The sequence below is a fragment of the Bubalus kerabau genome, chromosome 1, assembly GCF_029407905.1.
Source record: "Bubalus kerabau isolate K-KA32 ecotype Philippines breed swamp buffalo chromosome 1, PCC_UOA_SB_1v2, whole genome shotgun sequence".
NCBI classification, from domain to species: domain Eukaryota; kingdom Metazoa; phylum Chordata; class Mammalia; order Artiodactyla; family Bovidae; genus Bubalus; species Bubalus kerabau.
Genome location: NC_073624.1, coordinates 154,351,983 through 154,377,619, shown reverse-complemented (window position 1 = coordinate 154,377,619; position 25,637 = coordinate 154,351,983). Strand labels below are relative to the sequence as shown.

At 45.6% G+C, this 25,637-nt stretch overlaps 1 protein-coding gene across 11 annotated transcripts in view; it reads right to left on the bottom strand.

Moving 5' to 3' along the window:
• The window catches only part of LOC129620872 (leucine-rich melanocyte differentiation-associated protein-like), a 226,982-nt gene that overhangs the window by 178,911 nt on the left and 22,434 nt on the right, over positions 1 to 25,637 (bottom strand). For 2 of the 11 annotated variants that reach the window (XM_055536662.1, XM_055536695.1), the window contains one exon: positions 15,008 to 15,260. The exons of 8 other annotated variants lie outside the window; for them this stretch is intronic. In XM_055536662.1, the coding sequence (XP_055392637.1) occupies positions 15,101 to 15,260 (160 nt within the window). In that variant the 3' untranslated portion in view covers positions 15,008 to 15,100. Of the gene's footprint in view, positions 1 to 15,007; positions 15,261 to 17,498; positions 17,667 to 25,637 lie in introns of those variants that run through there. One more of the 11 variants, XR_008698827.1, reaches the window with a different exon arrangement.

Sequence of the window (25,637 nt, the reverse complement as noted above, 5' to 3'; positions counted from 1 at the left end):
CAATGCCAAAGAATGTTCAAACTACCATACAATTGCACTCATCTCACATGCTAGCAAAGTAATGCTCAAAATTTTCCAAGCCAGACTTCAATAGTATGTGAACCGAGAACTCCCAGATGTTCAAGCTGGATTTAGAAAAGGCAGAGGAACCAGAGATCAAATTGCCAACATCCACTGGATCATCGAAAAAGCAAGAGAGTTCCAGAAAAACATTTACTTCTGCTTTATTAACTACACCAAAGCCTTTGACTGTGTAGATAAAAACAAACTGTGGAAAATTCTTAAAGAGGAGGGAATACCAGACCACCTTACCTGCCTTCTGAGAAATCTGTATGCGTGTCAAGAAGCAACAGTTAGAACCAGACATGGAACAACAGACTGGTTCCAAATTCGGAAAGGAGTATGTCAACGCTGTATATTGTCACCCTGCTTATTTAACTTATATTCAGAATACATCATGTGAAATGCTGGGCTGGATAAAGCACAAGCTGAAATCAAGATTTCCAGGAGAAATATCAATAACCTCAGATTCACAGATGACACCACCATTATGGCAGAAAGTGAAGAGGAACTAAAGAGCCTCTTGATGAAAGCGAAAGAGGAGAGTGAAAAAGCTGGCTTAAAACTCAAGATTCAGAAAACTAAGATCATTGCATCTGGTCCCATCACTTCATGGCAAATAGATGGGGAAATAATGGAAACAGTGAGAGACTTTATTTTTTCAGGTTCCAGAATCACTGCAGAGGGTAACTGCAGCGATGAAATTAAAAGATGCTTGCTCCTTGGAAGAAAAGCTATGACAAACCTAGACAGCATATTAAAGAGAAGAGACCTTACATTGCTGACAAAGGTCCATCTAGTCAAAGCTATGATTTTTCCAGTAGTCATGTACAGATGTGAGAGTTGGACCATAAAGAAGGCTGGGCACCCAAGAATTGATGCTTTTGAACTGTGGTGTTGGAGAGGACTCTTGAGAGTCTCTTGGATTGCAAGGAGATCAAACCAGTCCATCCTAAAGGAAAACAGTCCTGAATATTTATTGGAAGGACTGATGCTGAAGCTGAAACTCCAATACTTTGGCCACCTGATGCAAAGACCTGACTCACTGGAAAAGACCCTGATGCTCGGAAAGACTTTAAGGCAGGAGAAGAAGGGGACAACAGAGGATGAGATGGTTGGATGGCATTACCAACTCAATGGACATGAGTCTGAGCAAGCTCTGGGAGTTGGTGATGAACAGGGAAGCCTGGAGTGCTGCAGTCAAAGAGTTGGACACGACTGAGCGACTGTAGTAGAATGATGAAGGTTATACGCAGCAATCTAGATAAAAATTAAATCTTAATATGTGATTAACATACTCACTTTTGCCTTGGGACTGCAGGTGATGTATTTTCCCTCACAATTCACACCACAACCTTTTTCTTTAATTTATTCTTGGCTTCCTGGGTCTTCATTGCTGCATGGGCTTTCTCTAGTTGCAGCAAGTGGGAGCTACTTTCTACCTGCAGTGTGCAGGCTCCTCATTGCAGTGGCTTCATCTGTTGCAGAGCACAGGCTCTGGGGTGTTCAGGCTTCAGTAGTTCCAGCTCCCGGGCTCCAAGGCACAGGCTCAGTAGTTGTGGTGCGAAGGCTTAGTTGTTCGAAGGCATGTGGGATCTTCCTGGATCAGGGCTCGAACCTATGTCTCCTGCCCTGGCAGGCAGATTCTTTACCTCAGAGCCACCAGGAAAGTCCCACACTATAACCTCTTAAGCCAACATTATACTTTTTTTTTTTAATTACAGGAAACATACATTTGTAAAAGATGTCATTTTGTTTCAAGTTAGCAAAGTACTATAACTGAATGTAAAAATGTATCCTGATACCTTTGGCAGTGGGCCAATTTAGCCAGAACCAATAAACTCGTAAGATCATCATGGAAGATAGAGACATAAACCACATATTCGAGTTGAACAGACTTTAATCACTTAACAAATATGTGTTGGGCACATAGCGTGTGTCAGGCACCATGCAGGATTGCTGGACACACAGTACACGGTAACAGACTCAACATTTGCCCTCTTATGAAACCTAGTGTTTAGCTGGGAAAACAGACAGAAACAACATATATGCACATACAGATATATAATTGCAACTGTGCTCGCTATCTTATCCGTCATCTATCACCAAGATAAATCTGCCTAACAAACTACCCCAGAACACATTTATTCTCATCTATCTGCAAATCTAGTGTAAGTTAGCTATGCTAGGCTGGACTCCAGGTTCAGGTCCACTCCACGTTGTAAAGCTCTCAGGATGGGCAATGGTGAAAGCTCAAGAGATGCAGACAGAATGTGCAATGCCTTCTAAGGCGCACTCTCACTCCACCTATGTAACACATGGCCACGCCTAAGTTCAATGCATCAGGGGAACATACGTGAGGGAAAAATTACAAAACCACATAGCAAAGAGCATGGACATAGGGAGGGCAAGAACTGGGGACATAATGCAATTTGTCACCACATTCCAAGAAAGACAGATGCTATGACAACACCCAAACGAGAGATTTGACCCTGTGAGGGAGGTCAGGGGAGACTCCCCTAAGAAAGTGCAGACGGAACCGAAATCTGCAAGTAGAATGAACTAGGTGAAGGGGGAAGTGAGACTTCCAAGTCAAGAGAATGCGCATGTGCAGAGTCCTGATGGCCAAAGAAGACAGGACCACTCAAGGTGCTCAGGGAACTGCTTTGCCTAAGAGGAGAGGGAAGGACACAGGACGAGGTACCAAGGAGGCGGGAGGTCTGTGCTGCTTGGCAAAGGATTTGTCTTTATCCTTAGAGCATAAAACCATTAAAAGATGTTAAGCAAGGAAGTGGCATAATCAGATTTTCCTCTTTACAAGATCACTCTCTCTCTGCAGCATAGAGACTATTTTGGTGGAACAATCAGGAGGCTATAGCAAAAGCCTAGGTAAGATACAAACATGCCTTGAACTAGAATGGTGCTGATGGAGACACAGAGACTGGAAAGTGCTCAAATGACATCATGTGGATGGAAAAGCCTACTATTCTCTCAAATCATCCCTGCCAAGGTCACTAACTACCTCTCTATGGCTAAGCCCGATGACTATTTCAAAGCCTCATTCAACTTTTCCTCTGCAGCATTTGACCCTGCTGACCATTCCCTCCTATTTCAATTGTTCTATGAGCCTCCAACCCAGACTGTGCTCTCAACTCTAGACCTGTGTATTCAGCTGCCTCCTGGACACTTGGACCTGGATGTCTCCATAGGCACCTCGAGCTCCATGTGTCCCAATTTCTTCTCCCCTTCATCTCCTCCACCCTGAAAACCCTGTTCCCCTCCAACTTCCCCATCTCCAAGCCTGCCACCACCATCTACCCAGTTATTCCATCAATAAACCCCATAGTGAGTTATATGTCTCCCAGGCCTCAACCCTCCACATCCATTCAAATACTGTCAAAAACTGCCTCCCAAAATCTCTCAGAAGCATCTACTTGTCTTTCAAACTATCACTGCCCCAAGGTAAGTCTTACAGCCTTCTAATTCATCTCCTAAACTGTACCTCCAGCCTACTCTCTCTAGGACAATGAAAGTGATCTTTCTAAAATACAATCATGGGATTTCCCTGGTGGTACAGTAGTTAGGAATCCACCTACCAATGCAGGGGACACCAGTCTGATCCCTGGACCAGGAAGATCCCAGATACTCCAAAACAACTAAGCCTATGCACCACAACTACTGAGTCCACTCTCTAGAGCCCGCAAGTCACAGTTACCAAGCCAGCAGGGCCCCAGAGCCCAAGCTCTGCAGCAAGAGAAGCCACCTCAGTGAGAAACCCACACACCACAACAAAGAGTAGCCCCTGCTCACTGCAACCAGACAAAAGCCTGCACACAGCAATGAAGACCCAAGGCAGCCGATAAATAATAATAGTAATAATCAGAAAGACTAAAGTTAAATAAAATACAAGCATGACCTTGCAACTCTCCTACCTAAAACCATTCAGTGGCAACCCCTCATCCTCAGAATAAAGCTCAAACTCCAGAGTTCACAGACCCCTTTGTGATCTGGCTCCTGCCTTCCTTGTGTGCCTTGAATACATTCATTTATCCTGGGATTTGGACATGGTCCATGCTGTTCCCTCTGCCTAAGATATCCTTCACTTCCCAGCAGCACCTTACTTGGCTTCTCTACTCACTAAAACATAAGCTTCGTGAGGGGAAGGCCTCTGCCTGCTTGGCTCACTGCTGTTTGCCAACCATCAGCACAGCGCCTACCCCCATCACGGGGTCCCTAAAGCAAGTGAATGAATGAGTGGATTCTTCAAGTTCACCTAGATAACACCTCCTTCAGCATGTCTTTCCTGATACCCTCCCCTCCTCCCAAGGTTGAATGATTTTAGATGTCCTCAGAGGGACCTAAACATTCCCTATGATGACATCAGTTAACTCTTTACTTGGCCACACCCTCCATCCCCTGCCCCAACTGAAATGTAAGTTCCAAGCAAGTAAGGACTCAGTAAGAGCTCAGTCTGTTACAGGAAGCAGCCCTCAGGACTCAAGTAAACCAGAAATGCCTGGAAGGAGGTCCCTGAAGGCATGCAACCAAAGAGAGATGCAAAAGAAGCAGAAAAGAAGCTGAAGGTGAAAGCCTAGATATGAAAATACGTGCAAGCTTCAGGCAAACACAGGAGACATGCATAGGAGGAAGCAGTGGTAGTGAGGGCAACAGTGGAGGACTGCAATGATCAGGAGGGCTGATGTCAGTCACTGAAGCCCAGCAGCCCTGTATCTATTTCACCCAACACTGGGCACACAGCAATAGCTTCCTTTTACACAGAAATCCATGCTGGCAGGACAGGATCTCCATACCTTATAAAAATGCACCAATTTCCACTGAAACTCATATACATTACTGAAAAAAAAAAATGGTCTTTTGGACACTTCTGTCATTTTGTTTCAAGGGCACAGACTACATTTAAATAAAACCTGACGTGTACATTAACACCTTTCATAATGGATAGGATTTCATCAAAATCAGTCAGGTCCCTCCAAAGGTATTACAGCCATTTGAATGTAAAATGCTAAGTATCGCAGTTGAAAGAGAAACCTTCCTTAATTCAGTCAATTAAATATAGTAATGTGATAAGGATAAAGAATCTGCCTACTACTGCAGGAGACACAGGTTTGATCCCTGTGTCGAGAAGATGCCCTGGAGGAGGAAATGGTAACCCGCTCCAGTATGCTTGCCTGGGAAGTCCTGGCAGGCTACAGTCCACAGGGTTGCAAAAGAGTCGGACACTATTCTGTGACTAAACAACAACAACACGATACGGGACAAAGAAAAGCAACTCCAGAGGGGAACCCAAGTAAAATCAGATATTAAAACTAAAATAGTTAAAGGGTTGGAGATCCTCTGGTGACAGGCAAAAATACAGCCTGGTTGGGTCTTCAATTTACTGGTTGTTAACAGCACACAAAGCCACATCAGTCACAAGTCTGAACCAAGGACCTTTTGCCTGAGGTTCGGTTTGCAAAGCATCCACTCAGCACATTCAGATTCTTTAAATATGATGTTCCCTTTGCTATTTTTCTCCACCTGACACGGGGCAGGCCGTCATGGGAGAGGCTGCCTTCCCCAAGGTGAAGGCAGGCGGTTCCGAGGGAGGTACGGCATGCTGAGGCTGAAGGACCAACTGTGCTGTCCTCTGGCCCTTCAGAACAACGCTCTAAAAATCAAAGGGGTGGGACCTCCCTGGTGGCCCAATGGCTGAGGCTCTGCACTCCCAATGCAGGGGGCACAGGTTTGACTCCTGCTTGGGGAACTAGGTCCTACATGCCTCAACGAAGATTGACGATCCTGTGTGCCACAACTAAGTCTCAGCATAGCCAAATAAATAATTTGAGGGTTTTTTTTTTTTAAAGAAATCAATTGGTTTCTTAAAGGGGGCATGGTTCAGAAACCAGAGAAAGGGGAAAGGGAGACAAACAGGAGAAAAGGGAAAGAAGGTCTCGGGAGAGTGATGGCAGTAACCCAGCTTCCCCGTGCATGAGAGGACAGGGGCGTCTCCTCTGCAGCAGCTGAAAGGGGCCACTGTGGATAAGATAAGTAATTAGAAAAGGAATAGTAATTACCACCAATGTGACAAGGAGGCCTGCACGACAGGGAGTTCTGTCAAAGCTCATAATTCTTGCAAATGAGCAGCACGCCCTGGGTGACATGAGTCCTCTCTTATGAATTATACACGTAGCTACATGTAGTACACACCGGGCACTGCTCCATCAAAAGGGACCGCTCGCAGTGGGGACAGCAAGACCCCAGGAGTTACACAGGCCTCATGTCCCCAAGAGGAGAATGCAGAAACCCAGCCATCATGCCAGCCACAGCATGCGAAGACTTGGCTCAAGCGGGAGGCTCCTGGAGACACATGAGATAGCAGAGCCATGATGCACAGAGTTAGGGAGAACTTTGCGGAGATGAGACACTCAAATCATAAGTCTTGAAAATGTAGGTGTTTGACAGGTAGAGGAAACTGTTTTCCCGGGACAGTGGTACTGTGGGCTGAGTTGTGGTCCCCAAAATCCCTACGTTGAGATCCTAACCACCTCCTGGTGTGATACTTCCAGAATGGGACTGTATTTGGAGGTGGGGTCTTTAAGACCTTTAACTAAAGGTCTTTAAAGTTAAAATGAGGTCTTTAGGACAGACCCTAATCCTGTATGATTGGTGTCCTCCGATAAAGAGGACACAGACACACACAGATGGAAGACCACGTAAAGACACAAGGAGAAACCAGCCAAGGAGCCTCAGGAGAAATCAACCCTGCCGACGCCTTGACTCTGGACCTCTAGCCTCCAGAACTGTAAGAAAATAGATCCGTTGTATAAGCCACTCAGTCTGGGGTATTCCATTACAGCAGCCCTAACAGACTGATACAAGAGAGGACAACACAAAGACCAAGAACTGGGAAAACACAAGGCCGTCAGGCCCCTGGCCAGAACTTAGATAACGAGCAATGAAGCTAGGAAAGCCCCCTGTAGGACAGGAAGCTGGCCTGGATTTCAAGCAGTGAAAGACTTTGATCAGACGGTGCCTCCAGACCATCCCTGCTCTGTCGACAAGATCTGGAGGGGAGAAGAAACACGGGCAGCAGAGCAACTGAGACACTTCAGCAATTCTTAAAAGGTTTGGGAATATGAACTGAGAGTTGAACCCAGGATACTGGGAGGAAAGTGACCCACCAGGAACTGAGATAAAGGAGACAAGAACAAACGTGGGAAGGAGGTGGATGCCATCCGTTTTGGATAAGCTGAATTCAGAAAACGAAGATCATGGCATCCGGTCCCACCACTTCATGAGAAATAGATGGGGAAACAGTGGAAACAGTGTCAGACTTTATTTTTGGGGGCTCCAAAATCACTGCAGATGGTGACTTTAGCCATGAAATTAAAAGACGCTTAGTCCTCGGAAGGAAAGTTATGACCAACCTAGATAGCATATTGAAAAGCAGAGATATTACTTTGCCAACAAAGGTCCGTCTAGTCAAGGCTATGGTTTTTTCAATGGTCGTGTATGGATGTGAGAGTTGGACTGTGAAGAAAGCTGAGCACCGAAGAATTGATGCTTTTGAACTGTGGTGTTGGAGAAGACTCTTGAGAGTCCCTTGGACTGCAAGGAGATCCAACCAGTCCATTCTGAAGGAGATCAGTCCTGGGATTTCTTTGGAAGGACTGATGCTAAAGCTGAAACTCCAGTACTTTGGCCACTTCATGCGAAGAGTTGACTCATTGGAAAAGACACTGATGCTGGGAGGGATTGGGGGCAGGAGGAGAAAGGGGCAACAGAGGATGAGATGGCGTGATGGCATCACTGACTCGATGGACGCTGAGTCTCAGTGAACTCCAGGAGTTGGTGATGGACAGGGAGGCCTGGCGTGCTGCGATTCATGGGGTCGCAGAGAGTTGGACGCGACTGAGCGACTGAACTGAACTGAGGTAGGAGGCAGAGCATGTTCCACCCCTCACCCTCGCCCTGCACTGATGACACATATTCCCTCCCTGAGCTTGGGTCCACACATGTGCAAACACATCTATTCCTATCTGGGGACCACGTTCACAAGCAGTGATTTTTTTTTTTTAATTAATCTATCATGAGGACATCACAACCAGTCAACTTAACCCTAACACAATGGTCTTGAAACATAAACCCAATAAGCAGGAACAAGCCTTGACTCACACACCACTTTAAATTCAGATCCCCAGTAATTCCCAAAAGGCTGGGCTCCTATATCCATTGTGATGGGCCAGATTTGAGAATTCTGAGGTTGTCAGAACATTCTAATGCTTGCAAATTGAGAAAGTTCAAGCGAGAGTCAACCACGTGGGAAAGCAGCAGGGTGGGGGTGGGCAGTTCTCAGAATGCTGTGGTCTTGGACCACTTAAGAAAAACATCATCAAAAAACACTTTCAACACCCACGCCTTCTTTCAGAAGGAGAAAAACATTAAAAAGCACTGCCTATTGGAAAAGAAAGTTGTATAAATCATTTTATTTCATGCTCCATCATTTACTCAGCACAGGCTTCAGTGACACCTCCCGATTAGGTTTAATTTTAAGCCAGCAAGAACACTACACACCGTATTGTCAAAGAAAGTTCCATTTCTCTCCAAGCCTGATGGGTGACTATTGTAATGTAAAACCCTAGGATTTAAATAACACAAGCGGATTCTATTATGAGAAGAAAGGTTTATATTTTGGATTCGTTTTACTTCAAAGGAGCCCAGATACCAAACCATGAATTACCTGAAACAATGGGCTTCTATGATCAGCTCTTTGCCTGTTTCTTTAGAAAAAAGACTACCCTACTTGCCTAATGACCAGGACTTGGTGATCCAGTTCTCTCTCAGAAGCAGTCCCAGGTTCCCAAAATGTATACTATTTAGGGAAACTGGAAGACAGAGAAGACCTGGCTTACCCCAGAATGGCCCCTAGTCTCTCATTAGGCCAATTCGCCAAGTCTCCAGGGTCCTCCCGTTCCCCCTAGGCCTTGGCTCCCACAGACAGTGGTCAGACTACCCCCACTCCGTGGTCATTCCCAGACCACTTGAAGCTGGCAGGAGGATCAACTCCCCAGAAAACACAAAAATATAGCATTTAGGATCAGAATTTTAAAACCTAAGAGGCACAGCCTCCTGGATCTTCAGGGCCACACCCCCTAGGCACCCAACCAGAACTGCCCACTTCACCCTCCCATGAGGTCTCTTTCTGTCCAAGGATGATATGGAGCAGGGCACTTTGGGGTTCCTGAGCACAAAGCCCTTCCATGTCCCCCATTTCATTGATTATAGGAAACAGCCTTCATTCAGGCTTCATGACCCTCCCTGAGTTCCAATGGGCAGTTGCTAATTAGGGAGTAGATGCAAGACCAGGGAGAAACAAACAGTCACAGTGCAGCCTCGGGGAAGGTCCTGATTCCCCATCAAAGGGTACACACAGCAATATCTTTGAGCTGTTTCACAGATACTGAAACCTCACTCCAGGTGGGAGAAGTTAACTGTGAACAATGGTATGCTGCCCACAACTATGTAGACCCTGGGCCAGTTGGAACCTGAAGGTCGATAATGCTGACTCCTACTTACCCATCCACCAATCCGTCAGAAGAATGTCCACAAGCTGATCACTCCCTCTTTGAACCATTACCATAACACTTCTCACTATCCTCTCCAAGTACGGACACATAGTTTTGAGGCAGAAGGCCACTGGGTTCCCCTTTGCCTAGCATAGTAATAATAAAGCTATCCTCTTCTACTCCACCCAAATTCTGTCTCCAAGATTTGATTTGGCTCCAACGTACAGAGAAGCTGAGCTTTAGGCATCAAGGACCCCATCAAACACATGGGGATCTTACCCTGATATCCCCAGAGGACTTTTACAGCCTCTTAAGAGAGATTTTTGAACACAACTGTGTGCCAGGTGCTGTGCTCGAGATAAAGGAATGAGCTTCCACACTCAGTGAGCACAAGTCTGGTTGGCAGACAGCACTGTGAAGCAACATCTGTCCTGCAGTGAGACACACATGGCCAGCAACAGACAATCGGGAACAATTTCTTATAGGAAATGACACCAGTACATACACTCAGGGCCATTTCTCAAGACCACGTTTATCCAATGAATTGAGTACCGTGTCACACATATTCACACATATAGAGGAGTCTTGCAATCCAACTGAAGGGAGCAGCCTCCCAGAAAATAAGATGCCTTACAAAGTGAAATGGTAGCACACGGAGGGGCTTGGGCTATGTCCCACTCTATACCCTCCAAAAAGGTCTAAGGCCAACTGCCCTTGTGCCATGCTTACCTGACAGAGGGTCTCTGCTATCATGGTCAGTCTGTTCCACAGCCAAGCATGGCTAGCTTTAAAAGCAAAAACAGTCACTGCCTTACTCCCTCTAAATAAGGCTTCACCCTGCCACCAGGTTTTCCTGCTCTGATCACAAAAATCCTTAATTTCAAAAAGAATTCATCATCTAACCACCCAGGAGAGATGGCAGTGCAGCAGAAGCAGCAGGCAACGTAACTGTACATCCTAAAGTCTATCACATGGGACGCGGGTGCTAAGGGATGTTCTTCAGCGTGGTCCCCAGACCAGGAGCATCAGCATCACCCAGACATACTGAATCTGAAACTCAATGGGGTACAGCCCAAGAATCTGCCCTTCTAATGAACTCCCAGATGATGCTGATGGTCCAGGAATGCACGTTGAGAACCACTGCTCTAGGGGAAAATTCTCCTTGGTCATTGGTGAGATGACCATGATGACACAATTATAACACCAGTTGCCAAGACTTACCAAGCAATTACCATAAGCCAGACACTATGCTAGACTAAGTTACAAGCATCATCCCATTTAATCCTGTAACCAGCCTTCCACAAATGAAGAATCAGAGCCACAGAATGATGAACAGTGTACTCAGTGTCACAGAAGCCAAAGCAGGGCTGAGATTTGAACCCAACCTCTCTGGAACTTCACCTTCAAGGGCAGCCTGCTCATCCACAGCCTAGAGATTCCAATGCAAGACTGGCATGGAAGGCTCTGAGAAATCCTGACACCAAGAAAGCATTTAACCTTGGATACTTGGCACTTCCAAACACACACTGCCTGTCATCTCTTTGTAGAATGCCCCTTGCTATGACTCCTTCAGCTCTCTAGCACTGCCTGCTCCCATGGCACTGACAGCCTCTGCAGCCATCCTCTTAATTCCATCAGAGCATGTTATCCTGGTCCCAGCAAAAAAACTTCACATTGGCCCCCCTTTGGTGTACAATCCTGGTTCCCCTCACCTTGACATTCACCGCAGTTCACCTCCATCTTGGTATGTACCATTTGTATAGCTCCCCACTTGGTATACACCCCTCATTGGGTTCTCTCATGTGGTTTTACATTGAAGAACAAAGTCACAGCAAGAGGAAAGACCTGTAGCACTTCCAAACCTTCCCAAAATGTGTGATGGTCAAAAAGCTCCCCTTTGGCCCACCATGGAGAACAGAAGGTACAAACCCTAAAATTATCACACAGACCAGACCCCATGCTGGCTACACCCAACCTGACACCCAACCAACATGGCAGATCATACCCCCGGAGCCCTCAATGCCCCAGCTCAAATCATTCAACTCTCACGTCTAGCCACACCCACTCCCCCAGCCTACAGTTAGGACCTCAGCTAGAGAGGGGAACTGGGGCCCAGACAAGGAACAGATGTGGGGCTTTGCTCTCACTCAGGGCAGAAGGCAGCTTCAAGATGTTTTTTCCCTCCTCTGCACCTCTTGTCAATGCCTGACCCTTGCCAAACTGCAGAGATCCCTGTTTGAAATTAAAAGCACACACCACATGCACAGCTGACTCAATTTTTCCCTCCTGATTCAGCAGTGTACGGTAGGAATTTTCATCCCCACAAAGGAAACTGTCCAACAATTCAACTCACCAGGCATTTAATGAGCACCCACTATGTGTCTATGCTGATCACTAAAGGGGAGGAGGATGAAGTTAAAGAAATGGTCTCTTACTATCTGGGAATTGTGTTACTTACAGGGCATTCATTTTCTTTCACCCTGCCTGGGATAGTGTTAATCTACCCTCACTGTGAAGTGGGGATAGCAAACCCCACCTCATAGTGCTCTTAGGAGGATTAAGTGAGACAAGAGTAGAAGGAATTCAGGAACATGAATATGAGACCCACTTGCCTCCTTCTTTACCCAGTTTTGAGGAGACAGGAATTCATGTGACACCATATAATTTGGTGTCATGTTGGAAAGGGTGGGGTTGCAGAAAGTTGATTTGAGGTAAAATCAACTTTGTCAGAGGGGCCAGCCAGAGGCTACAGATGTTGAGCTGAGGGCTAAAGGCTGGACAGAGCTGCGTAGAGAAGACTCAGGGAAGGAGGTGGCAGGGAGCATTCTTGGTAAAGAGAATGGATCTGAACCTAGGGAATAAGGTGGGCAAGTAGGTGTGAGAGAGGGAACCAATCTGGCAGGATGGTCTTGGATCTTCTAGGGGAAAAGGGTGAAGTTAGGGATCTCTGAAAGGCCCAGCGAGGAAGTCTGGCTTGAGCCAGAAGCCAGAGTATCCAGGACAAGAAGCCAAGTTCTCTTTCCACGCAGCTTCACTAGCGGGAGGGCAACAGGCTCCCAAACAAGCCTGTGGGGAGACCCCCACCCCAGGCTCCATCTATGCCAGCCTTATTGCTCCTTTGGGGGAACCAAGGGTGGAAGGGGCAATCTCAGGACTCCCCACTCAATTTCCAACATCAAAGAAATCAGAAATAAACATTCAATATTCCAGGAACTGGTTTACATTAGAGTACATCACCATGGGGAGAAAAATCATGTAGTCATTTTAAAAGATTATCATGAATACTATAGAAACACTGGGAAAAAATGCTTTTGACATGTTAAGTGAAAAACAGCAGACCCCAAAGCAGTATGTGTACCATTATCTGGAGCTGGGTGTGCGAGGGAGCACAGGCGTGGGGTACACAGTGCCCAGTTGTAGCACTGACGGCAACTCGGGAGCTGGGAGACCATAAGCAGGTCTCACCTGTTTTTATTTTTATTTAAGATAAAAGGGAGATAATAAAAATGACCTTACAGGGGAGCTAAAAGTTTTCAAATGCCTGGCACAGAGCAGAAGTTCAACTCCCCCCACCAACACCCACCATGTATGCAGGGTGAACTGCAAGTCTCTGGATGAAATTAGGTACCTTTAACAGAAGGAAATAAAGTACCCTCGAGACTTACGATGAGCTTCTTGAAGGTGGAGACTGTGTCTTGCTTACTGCTGGTTCCCCAGACCTCAATAAAGGCAGGAGGAAGGAAATGGGATGATGGATCATTTGTTACCACCACTATCTGCAGTTGTTAAAAAGGCAGTTAGGAAATGCCCATCTCCAGTAGACACCAAGAACAAGATCATGATCAGGCCACTTCTCCTCTATGGGGCCAACTTCACTGCTCAAGCCAGAGAGCATGTCTGGGCTCACAAACCAACCCAGCCTACTCAGGAGAAAAGCAGCATCTTTGTACCACTGATGCACACTGGGCCAGGGCTGGTGGCTCAGCAGGGAAGACCCCAGGCTTCAGAGATCCCCCCAGGCTTCAGAGATCCCCCAGGCCTGGACTGAATCCTCTCCCGGTGTGGAAAAGCAGGGCAGGGCCTGGCCTGGACCTGCCAGTCTCCTCACCATCACCAGGCAGTGATTGCTCCTTCCCCTGGGAAGGATTTCCCCAGCGTCATGTGCTCTGGAGGCAGACTATTCAAGGGGAGAAAGGGCACCACCTACACCACAACCAGCGCAGCCAACTACCTGCTCTACACCCCACCACCTCTGACACCTCAAAGGTCTCCCCCAGCCCCTCTTCCTGAAGGCTGGAATGTCTTCAAGATCATTTCTGTCCCTTAGCTTTAGCTTTTGATGCTCACTAAAATGCAAATAAATGCATGGCAGAAGAACCCATTCTGTCAAACAGCCCTTAATATGAAAGGGTTCCCAAGCTGGTCCTCAGAATGTTTTGACGGTGGCAAAGGGAAGGCAGGAGGGACTTCTCTGGTGGTCCAGGGATTAAGACTCTGCATTTTCAGTGCAGGGGCCCTGAGTTCAACCCCTGGTCAGGGAACTAGATCCCCCATGCCACAGCTAAGAGTCTGCATGCCACAACTAAAAACTCTGCAACTAAAAGCTGCAACGAAGGATCCTGTGTGCCACAGCTAAGACCTGGTGCAATCAAACGAATACAAATAATAATTTTAAAAAAAGGAAGGAAGATAGTACTGGCATCTTGAGGGAACTGGAAGAAAATGTCCATCAAGGGGAGAAGTGTATTGAAGAACCAGGAGTTGGGGGGGCGAGGAGGGGGAGTGACTACAAGTCTTTTGGACTCTGGCATGTTGCCAAGGTCCAGGATAGGTGCCCTGCAGGTGACTAGCCGTAGCACACAACACAACTCTCAGGTTGCAAACCTCGCCTGAGGGTGCAAGTGCCGTTACCATGATCCCCAGGCCCCCAAGGCTGGACCCCTCACTCCAGCGCCTGTGTCCAGGGTCTTCCCTTGAACAAGCATGGAGACAACCCTCACCCCTCCACCGAAGTCCAGCATCGTTCTGCTACTCCTAAAAAGAGACAGTCACCGGCTCTCTCACCCCACCATCCTTCTGCATCATCCACCACTTGATACGTAGGGTCAGCACACCCCCAACACACACACAGGCAATCGGTTCAACATCTGCACACCCACATTACCCTACAGGGAGCCAAGAACAAGGCCAGACATAATCAGAGTCATCAGAAAGGAAAGCTGGGGAGACAGAAGGCAGCAGGCACTCTGGGTTCAGGCTCTCTCAACCCATTTCCAGCAAGGCCCTAAGAGCTGCCAAGGCCTTTGGTTGGGGTGGCGGTGGGGGTAGCAGGAGAGATAAGGCAAATAACTGAAGGCATTTCAATTGATGATGCTCCCCCAGTGACTCACAGTTTCTTTATTGCAACATGCTCTCTATAAAAGCCATTTTCTTCTTGCAGGATCTGCTTGGGCAACATGTGATGTCATCATAAATCATCTCCCTCTTTCCCCCCCCTTTAAAATGTCAGCAGATTTCTTGGAGTTTCTAAAAAGCCCAGAGAGCCAGCACCATCTCCCAGTTTTGGCAGGGAAACGTGTTTTCTTTCCCAAGACGTCTGTCTTCACTTTTTCCCCTTGCTCTCCCGTAGGAGCCCTGTAGAGATAAAGCCTTGAAGAGTACAAAAAGTCACAGAAAGCATTTATGAAAAAAGCTTTCCTTTCTACCCTTTCCAAACGCAGGCTCTTTCTCTTGCTCCCTTTTTTTCCCTCTCATCCTATTTTGGTGCACTTCCAGGGGAAGTCAATGTATAGCGAGCACTTTTAAACAAGGTCTAATACAATCCATGCCTCCCAGACACGGATGCCATTAATCAGAACCAAGGCTTTGTGTGTGAGAGGCCACAGGCTGGATGGGCGCCACAGACCGATAATGCACGCTGGCCCCTACCTACCCACCCCACCGCACCGCACCCCACCGCACCCCAACCCACCCCACCCCACCCCTATTGGGGCTTGGCATTCATCCTCCCTACCCTACCCCCTCCCAAACCTCAGGCCCAACATTCCCCCAAAGACCTTCTGTGAAAGCCTCCACCCACAGGAGGAGAACTTTCCTTTCCTCCAAGTTCACTGGACCAAAAAGAAATAATTATCACTTTAACTGCATAACCTCAAAAGCAAAAGGAACATTCAACCCAACTCAAAGCCACAGAACTTGTAGGGCCATGGCAGGGGAGAGTCTCCCGCTGGTTCAGGTGTGTGTTTGGTCACAATGGGTGTCTTTTGAAGCTCATCTACCTACTGGAAGACTTCCTTCCAGAAGGATCTCTGTGCATAGAGACCAAGGCTGTCTTACCACCTATGTGTAATGATCACACAGGAACGAAGGTGGTGCTGGATTCCTACGGGTCTTTTTTTACATCCTTGAGCCACAGCCAATAAATTGTCTCTCCATCTCTGCCCTAAAACTAATTACCTAAAGACAACTAGGAAAAATGGAATTTATGTGTGATGGAGAGTAACAACCATTTATGTAGAGTTCTCTGGGGCTATTATGAATGCCCCAAGCACCTTTCCATTCCTTCCTAAAAAACAAATCCTCATCCTGGTCCAACATGCCTGATGCTCTACAGTTACTCCTTGATGCATCAGGATTCATCACAGGTAACATGTGATACTCCCTGGGGATTTTTCACCCTGCTATCAGCTATTTGTACCTAAGTATGAGTAAGTGGCAGGCACCTTAGAAAGGAGAACAGACAACGGAGGTGCCAGACAGCCATATCAAATCCACGGAGGTAACGAACCTGCAACCTTGATGGCTGCTATAGAGTTGCCTCTGGTCCCCATAATTTATCCAAACACAGATGTGATGTCTTCCAGGAGCCCATCACATTATAGACTTGATGGAGCAGCCACTGTCTGTCTCCCCCTCCTCTTTCTCATTACTCTGACTAGTCACATCTCCCTATCAAGAAGGAAGAAGGCAAAAGGTAGTGGAACTCTTAGAAGGAAAAGAAAGAAGGAAAAACAGAGGCAGAAGTCTTTGCTTCACCCCCTCATGTACCTCAAGCACCCAGGATAGCACACTGTATAACAGAAGTATTCAGTACATGTTCACAGAATCAAGCACACACCCAAGAAATGGCAAGTGGGGAAGTCAACAACCTTGGTGAGCCAAACCTCAGCTCCAGCTGTTCCACCCTTCCCTGCTGTTACTCACACTGTCTCTTCTGCCAAGAATACCTTTCCTCGCCCTCCCAAATGGCTCATCCTGCTCATCTCTCCAGATACAGCGCAGACATACAGCGCTCCAGGAGCCCTTCCTCCACTACCCCCAGGATGGCTCAACTGCCCGTCCTCCACGTGCTCAGTGCCCTGCAACCTTCAGCACTGCATCACTTCAGTGGGCTGTAACCACCGACTCCACACTGTCTCCTCTCTGGGGCTGTCAGTCCTCATGGTATCTTTAATGCCTAGCCTTCTGATTGGCACAGGGAAAGCATTCAGTAACTGAACAAATTGACTGAGCCATTAAAAGAAAAAACAGTCACCCAGTAAACCTAGTCACTTAAATTTTGTTTTCTGTTTGGTGTTTCACCTTGCTTTCCATTTCAGAGCAGATGTTTCCAGAGAAATCTACGTCTGGGTTTCCAAAATGCTAGAACAGGAGAAGGCACGAAGGGCGGGATGGTTTAGAAGTGGGAAAGACCCAGGCCCAGTATGAGAGGGGTTCATTCCACAGGAGTGAGGGGCATTCCCTGTCTCTGACAAAGGACCTTTATGGAGTCTGTCCACCAAGCTCGGCCACAGCACCTGAGATGGGAAATACTGGGGAGGGGGTAGGGTAGGGTCCAGTCCCACCTCACCACGGCACTGCAACTGCCCTCACCTTCAGGAGGAAAGAGCTGCGGACTCTTTATCAGTCCCTGATGCCCACACGGCTGGCCAAGGCAGTCTGGGGCGGCTTCAACGGATGAAAATGAGACCGTCCATAAAGACACGGTAATGACTACAGAACAGTTGAGGGCTGAGGCAAAACGACCAGTTCCCATGGCACCTGGAAAATGTAGGGAGCTGCTGAAGGAACTTAACTAGTCAAAGAAAAAAGATACCCAAGCAGGACCCCACCTTCCGGAACTGCTAGGAGCATCACTAAAGACTCAGAGCAAGACGAGAGGGGAACAAAAACCTCTCCCCAAATAAAGCCCAATACACAAGGCAACCACCCTCCAGATCCTCTCCCATCGAATGCCTTATTATTACCTTTTGCAGTCTTGCTTCTGGAAAGTTTCAAAGTCACCACCAACCAACCCTTCTCAATGCACAATGGCATTTAATAATTGCTCACGGTTCTCGCCTGGGAAGCCAGGCAAGCACCCACAATTCATTACACGTGTGACCTTTCGAGCCCTCAGCCCCCAAATGATTTTCACTCACTTTAATCTGACTCCGATTCAAAACAGATCTGCTGTCAGCAGCCTGAACTCCATAGCCCCGTAGATGGGCAGTGCCTACGGCTAATCTTTTAGTGCCTTAATCATAAAATGCAGCACTTCTCCAGCTGTTTTTACCCAAACAGCCATGAAAGGGGGTGAGCAGGGTGTTAGAAATGATGAATTATGAACTCCAAAGTAGTATTTCATTAAGCAAGATCGGACGCTAAAACTTTAACTGTGCTCTCTGCTATCGAAAGGTCATTTTATAAAAACCTAAAGTAAGAGATTTTCGAAGGCTCTCTGGTTCACAGAGGAGCTCACCACCCTGCGCCAGAGTGGCGGGGGAGGGGAGTAAGCACAGGAGTGGCGGTCAGTTTGAAATGTTTTTTAAACTGTGGCCACTTTAGATTTTTGCAACGTGATGCCAAGCACATTCAACAGGTCTACAAATGCACTGCATTAGCCTAAATTTAGTGGGTGTTAATTGAAATCAGAGCTGCAGTCGTTACCACCGACATGTTTCTAAATACTACCCAATAAATTTTTGTCTGTTTCAGATTCTCTGTGACAACCAGCAATGAAAAACCAAGAGCGGGCACGTAAAACGGTCTTCTTATGTACCTAGTCCCCCAGCATGCGGACAAAAAGATGTCTGTGCGGATCTGGCCTGTGTCTGCGCGCACAGACGTGTGTGTGGATAAACACAAGATCCATGTGCGTGCCTTGCCCATTTTTAGAAGGCAAATGGGGAGACATGTGCACAGACACACAAATACACTCTCTGTGCTCAGGCAACTTCTTTTTCCCTAATGCACCTACATGGAAAGCAACATGGGCCTCTCTCCATGTGACAAAAACATTCTCATTTATCGCGAAGGGGGTTGGGGTGCAACTTATGGGCCTTCTTTTTATTCAGATGGGTTATTTCCCTTCCTTTCTCTCTGGCTTGCCGCACTCCCTTCAGGTAAGCCTTGTTTCAATTAAAAAAAAAAAAAATTAAAATTTCCTCCAGAACAGAGCATTTAAGGGTCAGCCAGGAAGAGGTCTGCAATACATAGAATTTGAAAGGAAGAAGGCAGGGGCCTGGGGGAAAGGAGAGAAGAGACTGGAAAAAGAGCGGTCGGCTTTCCTAAGGTTCTGAGGTTCCTCAGAAAAACAGCTGTTTCATCCTCCCAATTACTCATTAGTTTGTTATTAGTTTACATGCAAAGAAAAGAAGTGGCTTTGTGCTCTGAGTCATGATTGTAGCTCAAATGAAAAGAAAAGGGAGGCAAATGTCTGGTCCTCCAGCCCTCTGTAATTTGCCCTTCTTTGATCCTCCAATGATAATTTGAGGACTTCCCCAGATCCCAATAGGATTGTCTGACTTTGCCTGGAGTCTATTCCATCTGAAAATAAACAATGTAGTCAGCATCCACGGCAGTGGGCCAGGAGGAACCTGGGAGACAAATGTTTACCAGAGACTACCACCACCAAAGGACCAGGCTGCAGCTCCAGCAGCAGATCCTCCTGCCATTTCTTTCCCTACATACACCCCATCGATCTGATTACTCAAATGAGTTATCAGCTAAGGAGTCCCATCACTCCACAGAGAAAACTCACTCTCATACACACATCCCCTCCCATAGTTTGGTACATGCCTGATATGTAAACATACAGTTGTTTACATGTATGTTTATATATCACACACAAAAAGTGTACACTCAGGCCTGCTGCATGCCCCCAAAACACTACAAGGTGCACACAAAAACACACAAGTTCTGTCAACACACACATAAGGTTCAATCCGTGCCCTTCCTCAACCACACGACAGTGAGCCTATGTGCACAGTGCGTGCACACAAGCGTGCCCACACACACACAGTGCTGACCCCTGCAGAGAAGACAGGGGACCTTGGCCTCAGAGTCCTGTCCCCCAGTCACATAGAGCTCGAGAAAAACCAATGAGTCTGGGCCTCCTCTGAAGGGGCTGGAAACATTTCTACAGAAAAAGAACTTTTTCATGTAGAAATGATTCAGGCCAGTCCAGTTCATCCCAGCACTGAAGCCCTGTCTCTCCTCTGAGCTCCACGCGGTCTACAGAAGCCCACCAGATGGTCTGTGAGAAGATGAACTGAACTCTTTGACATTCAAGCTGAGTCTACAAAACAGCAGGTCATTGTCACCTAGGAATCTGTTAGAAATGCAGAGGCTCAGGCCCAGGGCCGGACCTACTAAATCAGACACTGTGTAGTAACAAGACTCTCAAGGATTTGTGTACACACTCAAGTTTGGGAAACATGCCTTAAGAGTTCAGCCTTTCTACAACCAGGACGTGCTCGACTGAGATCACCCAGTCCTTACCAGCCCTAAATGCCCAGGGGGTCCCTAGCTCCTGCCGACAGAAGAGCAAGCAGGAGCATTCCTCCACTGTCAGACCTTGCACCTCTTCTCTCACCCTCTCTTACCAGCAATAACTTGCGTTAACAACACAGCCTCAGGTGTCCAGACTCGCTTGCATCTCTAAACCCACCAGGAGCTCTGTGAAACTAACAGTTTTCTCCCCGCTAATTGTCTCATCACTCTACAACTGCTGCTTTTTATTTCATTATGCTTCTCATCAGTCTCAGATAGGAATATAACCGAAAAAGAAATTGGAGGGGAACAATTTCAATATTTCAAAACACATGCAAATCAATGCCCAGAATCCTACCTGGAGTGTTTTTATTGAGACAATTCTGTGCTTGTCTGAGAGATGACCTGATAATAAATAAATTCATATCTTGCAAAGGTAGACTTTCTCCCCACCTGATAAAGCTAATTATACCAGCACAACATAACATCCTCCTAAATGCCTGATAACCTCATCCTGTTACTCAGGAAATATTATTTTTAAATAGGTATGATAGATACAAACTGAAACACTCGGATTTCAATTCCAGTCCCAATTCCCGGATCCCCTCTCTGAGTAATTTAAGGACTTCCTCCAGATAGTTTTTCATATTCTTTTAACTGACATTTTATCTTTATACAGTATCTCACAGAATGAGCACGCACTAAGACAATGACAGCCAAGAAGGCCTGTCATTTCTCATTCCGACAAAGACAGATGTCTTACACTGGCTTATGCCAATAATAGATCCAACAAAAAACAAAAGAGACTACACCTGCCGCTGATGTAAAGGCACCAATTCACATTTGTGACACTCATTTGTCAATTAACAGATTTCTCCCATTGTTGACACACGAGACTTAAAAGATGTGGGCTCCAATGTGATGAATTAAAAAAGACAGATGAGTAAGCTATGAGCTGCAAAGTAATGCTATAATGTGCTTTAGATATGAATATCAACTGACACCTCTGACAGGCCATACAAGGTTTTATTTCATTTTGCACTGTATCTAGGCTTCATACTTTGTCTTCTTTGTTCGCTTTTCATCAAGCTCCTAACATCTCATTCTGACAGCCAGAGACATTTAAGGCACTTTCGTTTCAAATGCAAGTTAGCGTACTTGATTTGTCATTAAAATGCAAAACGATTGCCGTTGCAGGTAAGTGTAGGTATGCTTAAAAGGTTGAATCTGCAAAGGAAAAGCTGAAAACGGTTTGGGTTCCTGTCTCTACCTCCTTCACAAGCCTGGCCACCTCTGGGGGCCACCTGACACCCAGTTGAGAAAGACCTGCCCCCATGGGGGCCTGCGAAGCTTCCCTGCAGGGGCAGGAACAACATGTGGACTCAGAGGTGAGCTGGACTTCCCAGACACTAGGCAGATCCCAGATTTACTCACATCTGAACCAGTCTAAGCACACAAAAAGCATTCGGCCTGTGAAGACAAAGCATGGACAGGCTTAGGTCAAGATGCTCTTCTTTCCCATTGAGCCCCCCTCCCAATCTGATGTCTCCTCCACCTCCTACATGAAGAGAGAAACACACCCCAGACACTCCTGTGGGAGATGGATGAAGGGTCAGATAGGAGCTTCTGGGAAGAACTTATTTTTAATGACCTATAGTACAGCTCAGTAATTTTAGTCTTTTGGAAATTATATTAAGGAAATAGTGAAGACAATGAAACAGAAGATTTATAGGCAAAGCAGTTCATCCCAGCATTTCTTATTAACATTAAATGGTGGAAAACAATACATAAATATATGTCAACCAAAAAGAGAATGGCACGATCAGAGTGCATCTGTGAAAAAATATTATGTAATCACTGGAAAACCACATTATTCAAGAAAACGGAATCACAGGGTATAATGTTGAGGAAAAAAGGATACAAGTCTATACAGTTGACCCTGGCACAGTGCAGGTTTGAACTGCACAGAGTCCACTTACACTTGGGTATTTTTTCAATAGCAAGAACTACAGCACTACACAATATGCCACAGGCGGAATCCCAGGATGCAGAGGAACTCTGGATACGGAAAGTCAACTACAAGTTACACACGGATGAACCCTCACATCGTTCACAGGTCATGTGTATGAACAGCCTGAAACCCAATTTTGAAAAAAAAAAAAAAAAAAATTTTTTTTTTTTTTTATGTCTTACATGCTCAAATGTTAACAGTGTTACATTTAACTTATATGCAGAGTACATCATGACAAACACTGGACTGGAAGAAACGCAAGCTGGAATCAAGATTGCCGGGAGAAATATCAATAACCTCAGATATGCAGATGACACCACCCTTATGGCAGAAAGTAAAGAGGAACTAAAAAGCCTCTTGATGAAAGTGAAAGTGGAGAGTGAAAAAGTTGGCTTAAAGCTCAACATTCAGAAAACGAAGATCGTGGCATCTGGTCCCATCACTTCATGGGAAATAGATGGGGAAACAGTGGAAACAGTGTCAGACTTTATTTTTCTGGGCTCCAAAATCACTACAGATGGTGACTGCAGCCATGAAATTAAAAGGCGCTTACTCCTTGGAAGGAAAGTTATGACCAACCTAGATAGCATATTCAAAAGCAGAGACATTACTTTGCCAACAAAGGTTTGTCTAGTCAAGGCTATGGTTTTTCCTGTGGTCATGTATGGATGTGAGAGTTGGACTGTGAAGAAGGCGGAGCGCCGAAGAATTGATGCTTTTGAACTGTGGTGTTGGAGAAGACTCTTGAGAGTCCCTTGGACTGCAAGGAGATCCAACCAGTCCATTCTGAAGGAGATCAGCCTTGGGATTTCTTTGGAAGGAATGATGCTAAAGCTGAAACTTCAGTACTTTGGCCACCTCATGCGAAGAGTTGACTCATTGGAAAAGACTCTGATGCTGGGAGGGATTGGGAGCAAGAAGAGAAGGGGACGACAGAGGATGAGATGGCTGGATGGCATCACTGACTCGATGGACATGAGTCTGAGTGAACTCCGGGAGTTGGTGATGGACAGGGAGGCCTGGCGTGCTGCGATTCATGGAGTCGCAAAGAGTCGGACACGACTGAGCAACTGATCTGATCTGATACTGGTTCATCATTCAGCTGTAAGTTTGTGGCTTTTTAAACTTTCCTTCTATATATTTTCCCTGTATTTTTATAAAATGATTACTTTATAACCAGAAATAAAACTTGAAGAGCTAATTTTAGAAAGTAAACATTTCTTTGGCACAATTTCCTGTTCCTTAACCAACCCACCATTTACACTTTCTGGACCTCAATTTCCTCTGTCCAAAGAAAGTGTTAGACCAGTGGTTCTCAAACTGTGTTCCACAGAACCCTAGCATACCACAAGGGGCTTCTGAGTTACTTCAAATGACTAATTTGAATTCAACTTTTAAATTACTTTAACAATTTTTTCTAATTTAAGAGCGATATGTTCTCTCAAGTACGTTTGATACCAAATTTCAACACACTGCAGAACAGCATATTATCTTGTGCTGACAAATTAATTCATTTTATACAAATCTCCAAGTTTCTTCCTACAATTGTCTAGTTAAAAAATTTCCTGTTATTTGCAAGGTGAAATTTAAGGGGGAAAGAAAATTGTTACCATTTTCAACTACTTACTGAGTGAATTAGTATTTTGAGCGTGCACACTCTGAACCAAATGCAGGAATAATCTGAACACTGTGGTAACTATAAGATTGCATTCTGTCTCTCACCTCAATATCAAACCCAGGGTTCATCTGAGCAGCTCACTTTAAAAAATACTAAAACCATTTTACTTCATAACAGTCTATATAAATTTTTGTGGAACAAGGATCCTGCCACTAGAAAAATCATTCTTAAAAACCACTGGATTAAACCAACCTATCTCTGTCCCTCTCGTGGTATGTGGGTCTATGAAGCACAGCACAGGCACCACAGGATGAGAGGAGGACTGTTATAAAGGTAGTCCAGGTCAATGCCACTTCCACTCTTACTATATGACACTGCGGGAGGTACTTGATCAGTCTAAGCCTTGGTTTACTTGTAAACAGTTGTTGTTTTTTTAATCATAAAGTTGGGAAGGTTTAGTGAGATAGAACAGTAAGCACTAAATAACTTAGCTGATGTTACATCATTGGTACTTGTGTATGTGGGAGGACGGAATGGCTGAATAGTGGACAGCTCAACATGACACAGTTTGCAGACAAAACTGACAAAAATGCTTTTGTCCAGGCAACAGAAATCTCTTTGCTAAATCCAGAGCAGTTGCTCTCTAGATTGCCTGGCCCATGCTCCTTTCCTCATTTCCTCACCTTCTCTATCATCTGACTAGTTTATATTTCAGAAGCACAGTCTTCTCTTAATAGTAGATCAATCTCAGATCTCCACTTTTTATCTCCCTCAGCGCTGTCTAAACATGCACCATCTAATGTTACAATTACTTCTGGGACAAGGCTTCTAAGAAGCCCTTTTTGTAAAAAAAAAAAAAAAAGCTAACACAGAAACTGCTAGTTACAATAGAAGTGATCAATGCAGATCAGAAATAACAGACAAGGCAAACTTTTACTAAAAGAAGAAAATCAGATAGGATAAACTTAGGGATATGGAAAATAGTCACATGCTCCTGGCAACGAAATACACCACAGGACTACGATCTCCCTTTTGATTTGTACAAGAGTCACAAATAGCAAATGACACATGAACCCAAGCGAAATACTCTCCAAGATGATTCGGCTGAAGAAAACAGAAGTATCAAAAATGAAATTAACAACTCCAGGGATAATTGCTCTCTTGGTCCACAACCCACAGGAGCAAAACTCTTCTTACATTCAGTATTTCATTTGATCTTCACACCTCTAATAGGTGAGTACCATTATCCCCTGTCTGGAAAGTCACAACACAGATTAAATGATTTGCTCAGTAGGTCACAGATCATCTGTGATGGAGTGAAGACTAATAGTTAGGTATCCTGTCTCATGATTTCATGGTTTTTCCACCAAATCAGCTCCAGCCAAAAGTCCCCTGACTTTGTGGTCTCCAACAAAGATTCTGAGCTTCAAACTAGCAAAATTTCAGTTTCTCCTTCAAAATTTAAAAATTACAATGACAATAATGCATCATGCAATACATTATATGATGTTAACTTGTTGTGGTAATCATTTTGCCATATACACATTTATCAAGTCATTGTGTTGTAGACTGTCACCTAATGCGATGTGGTATCAATCATATGTCAATAAAACTGGGGAAAAAATGCACC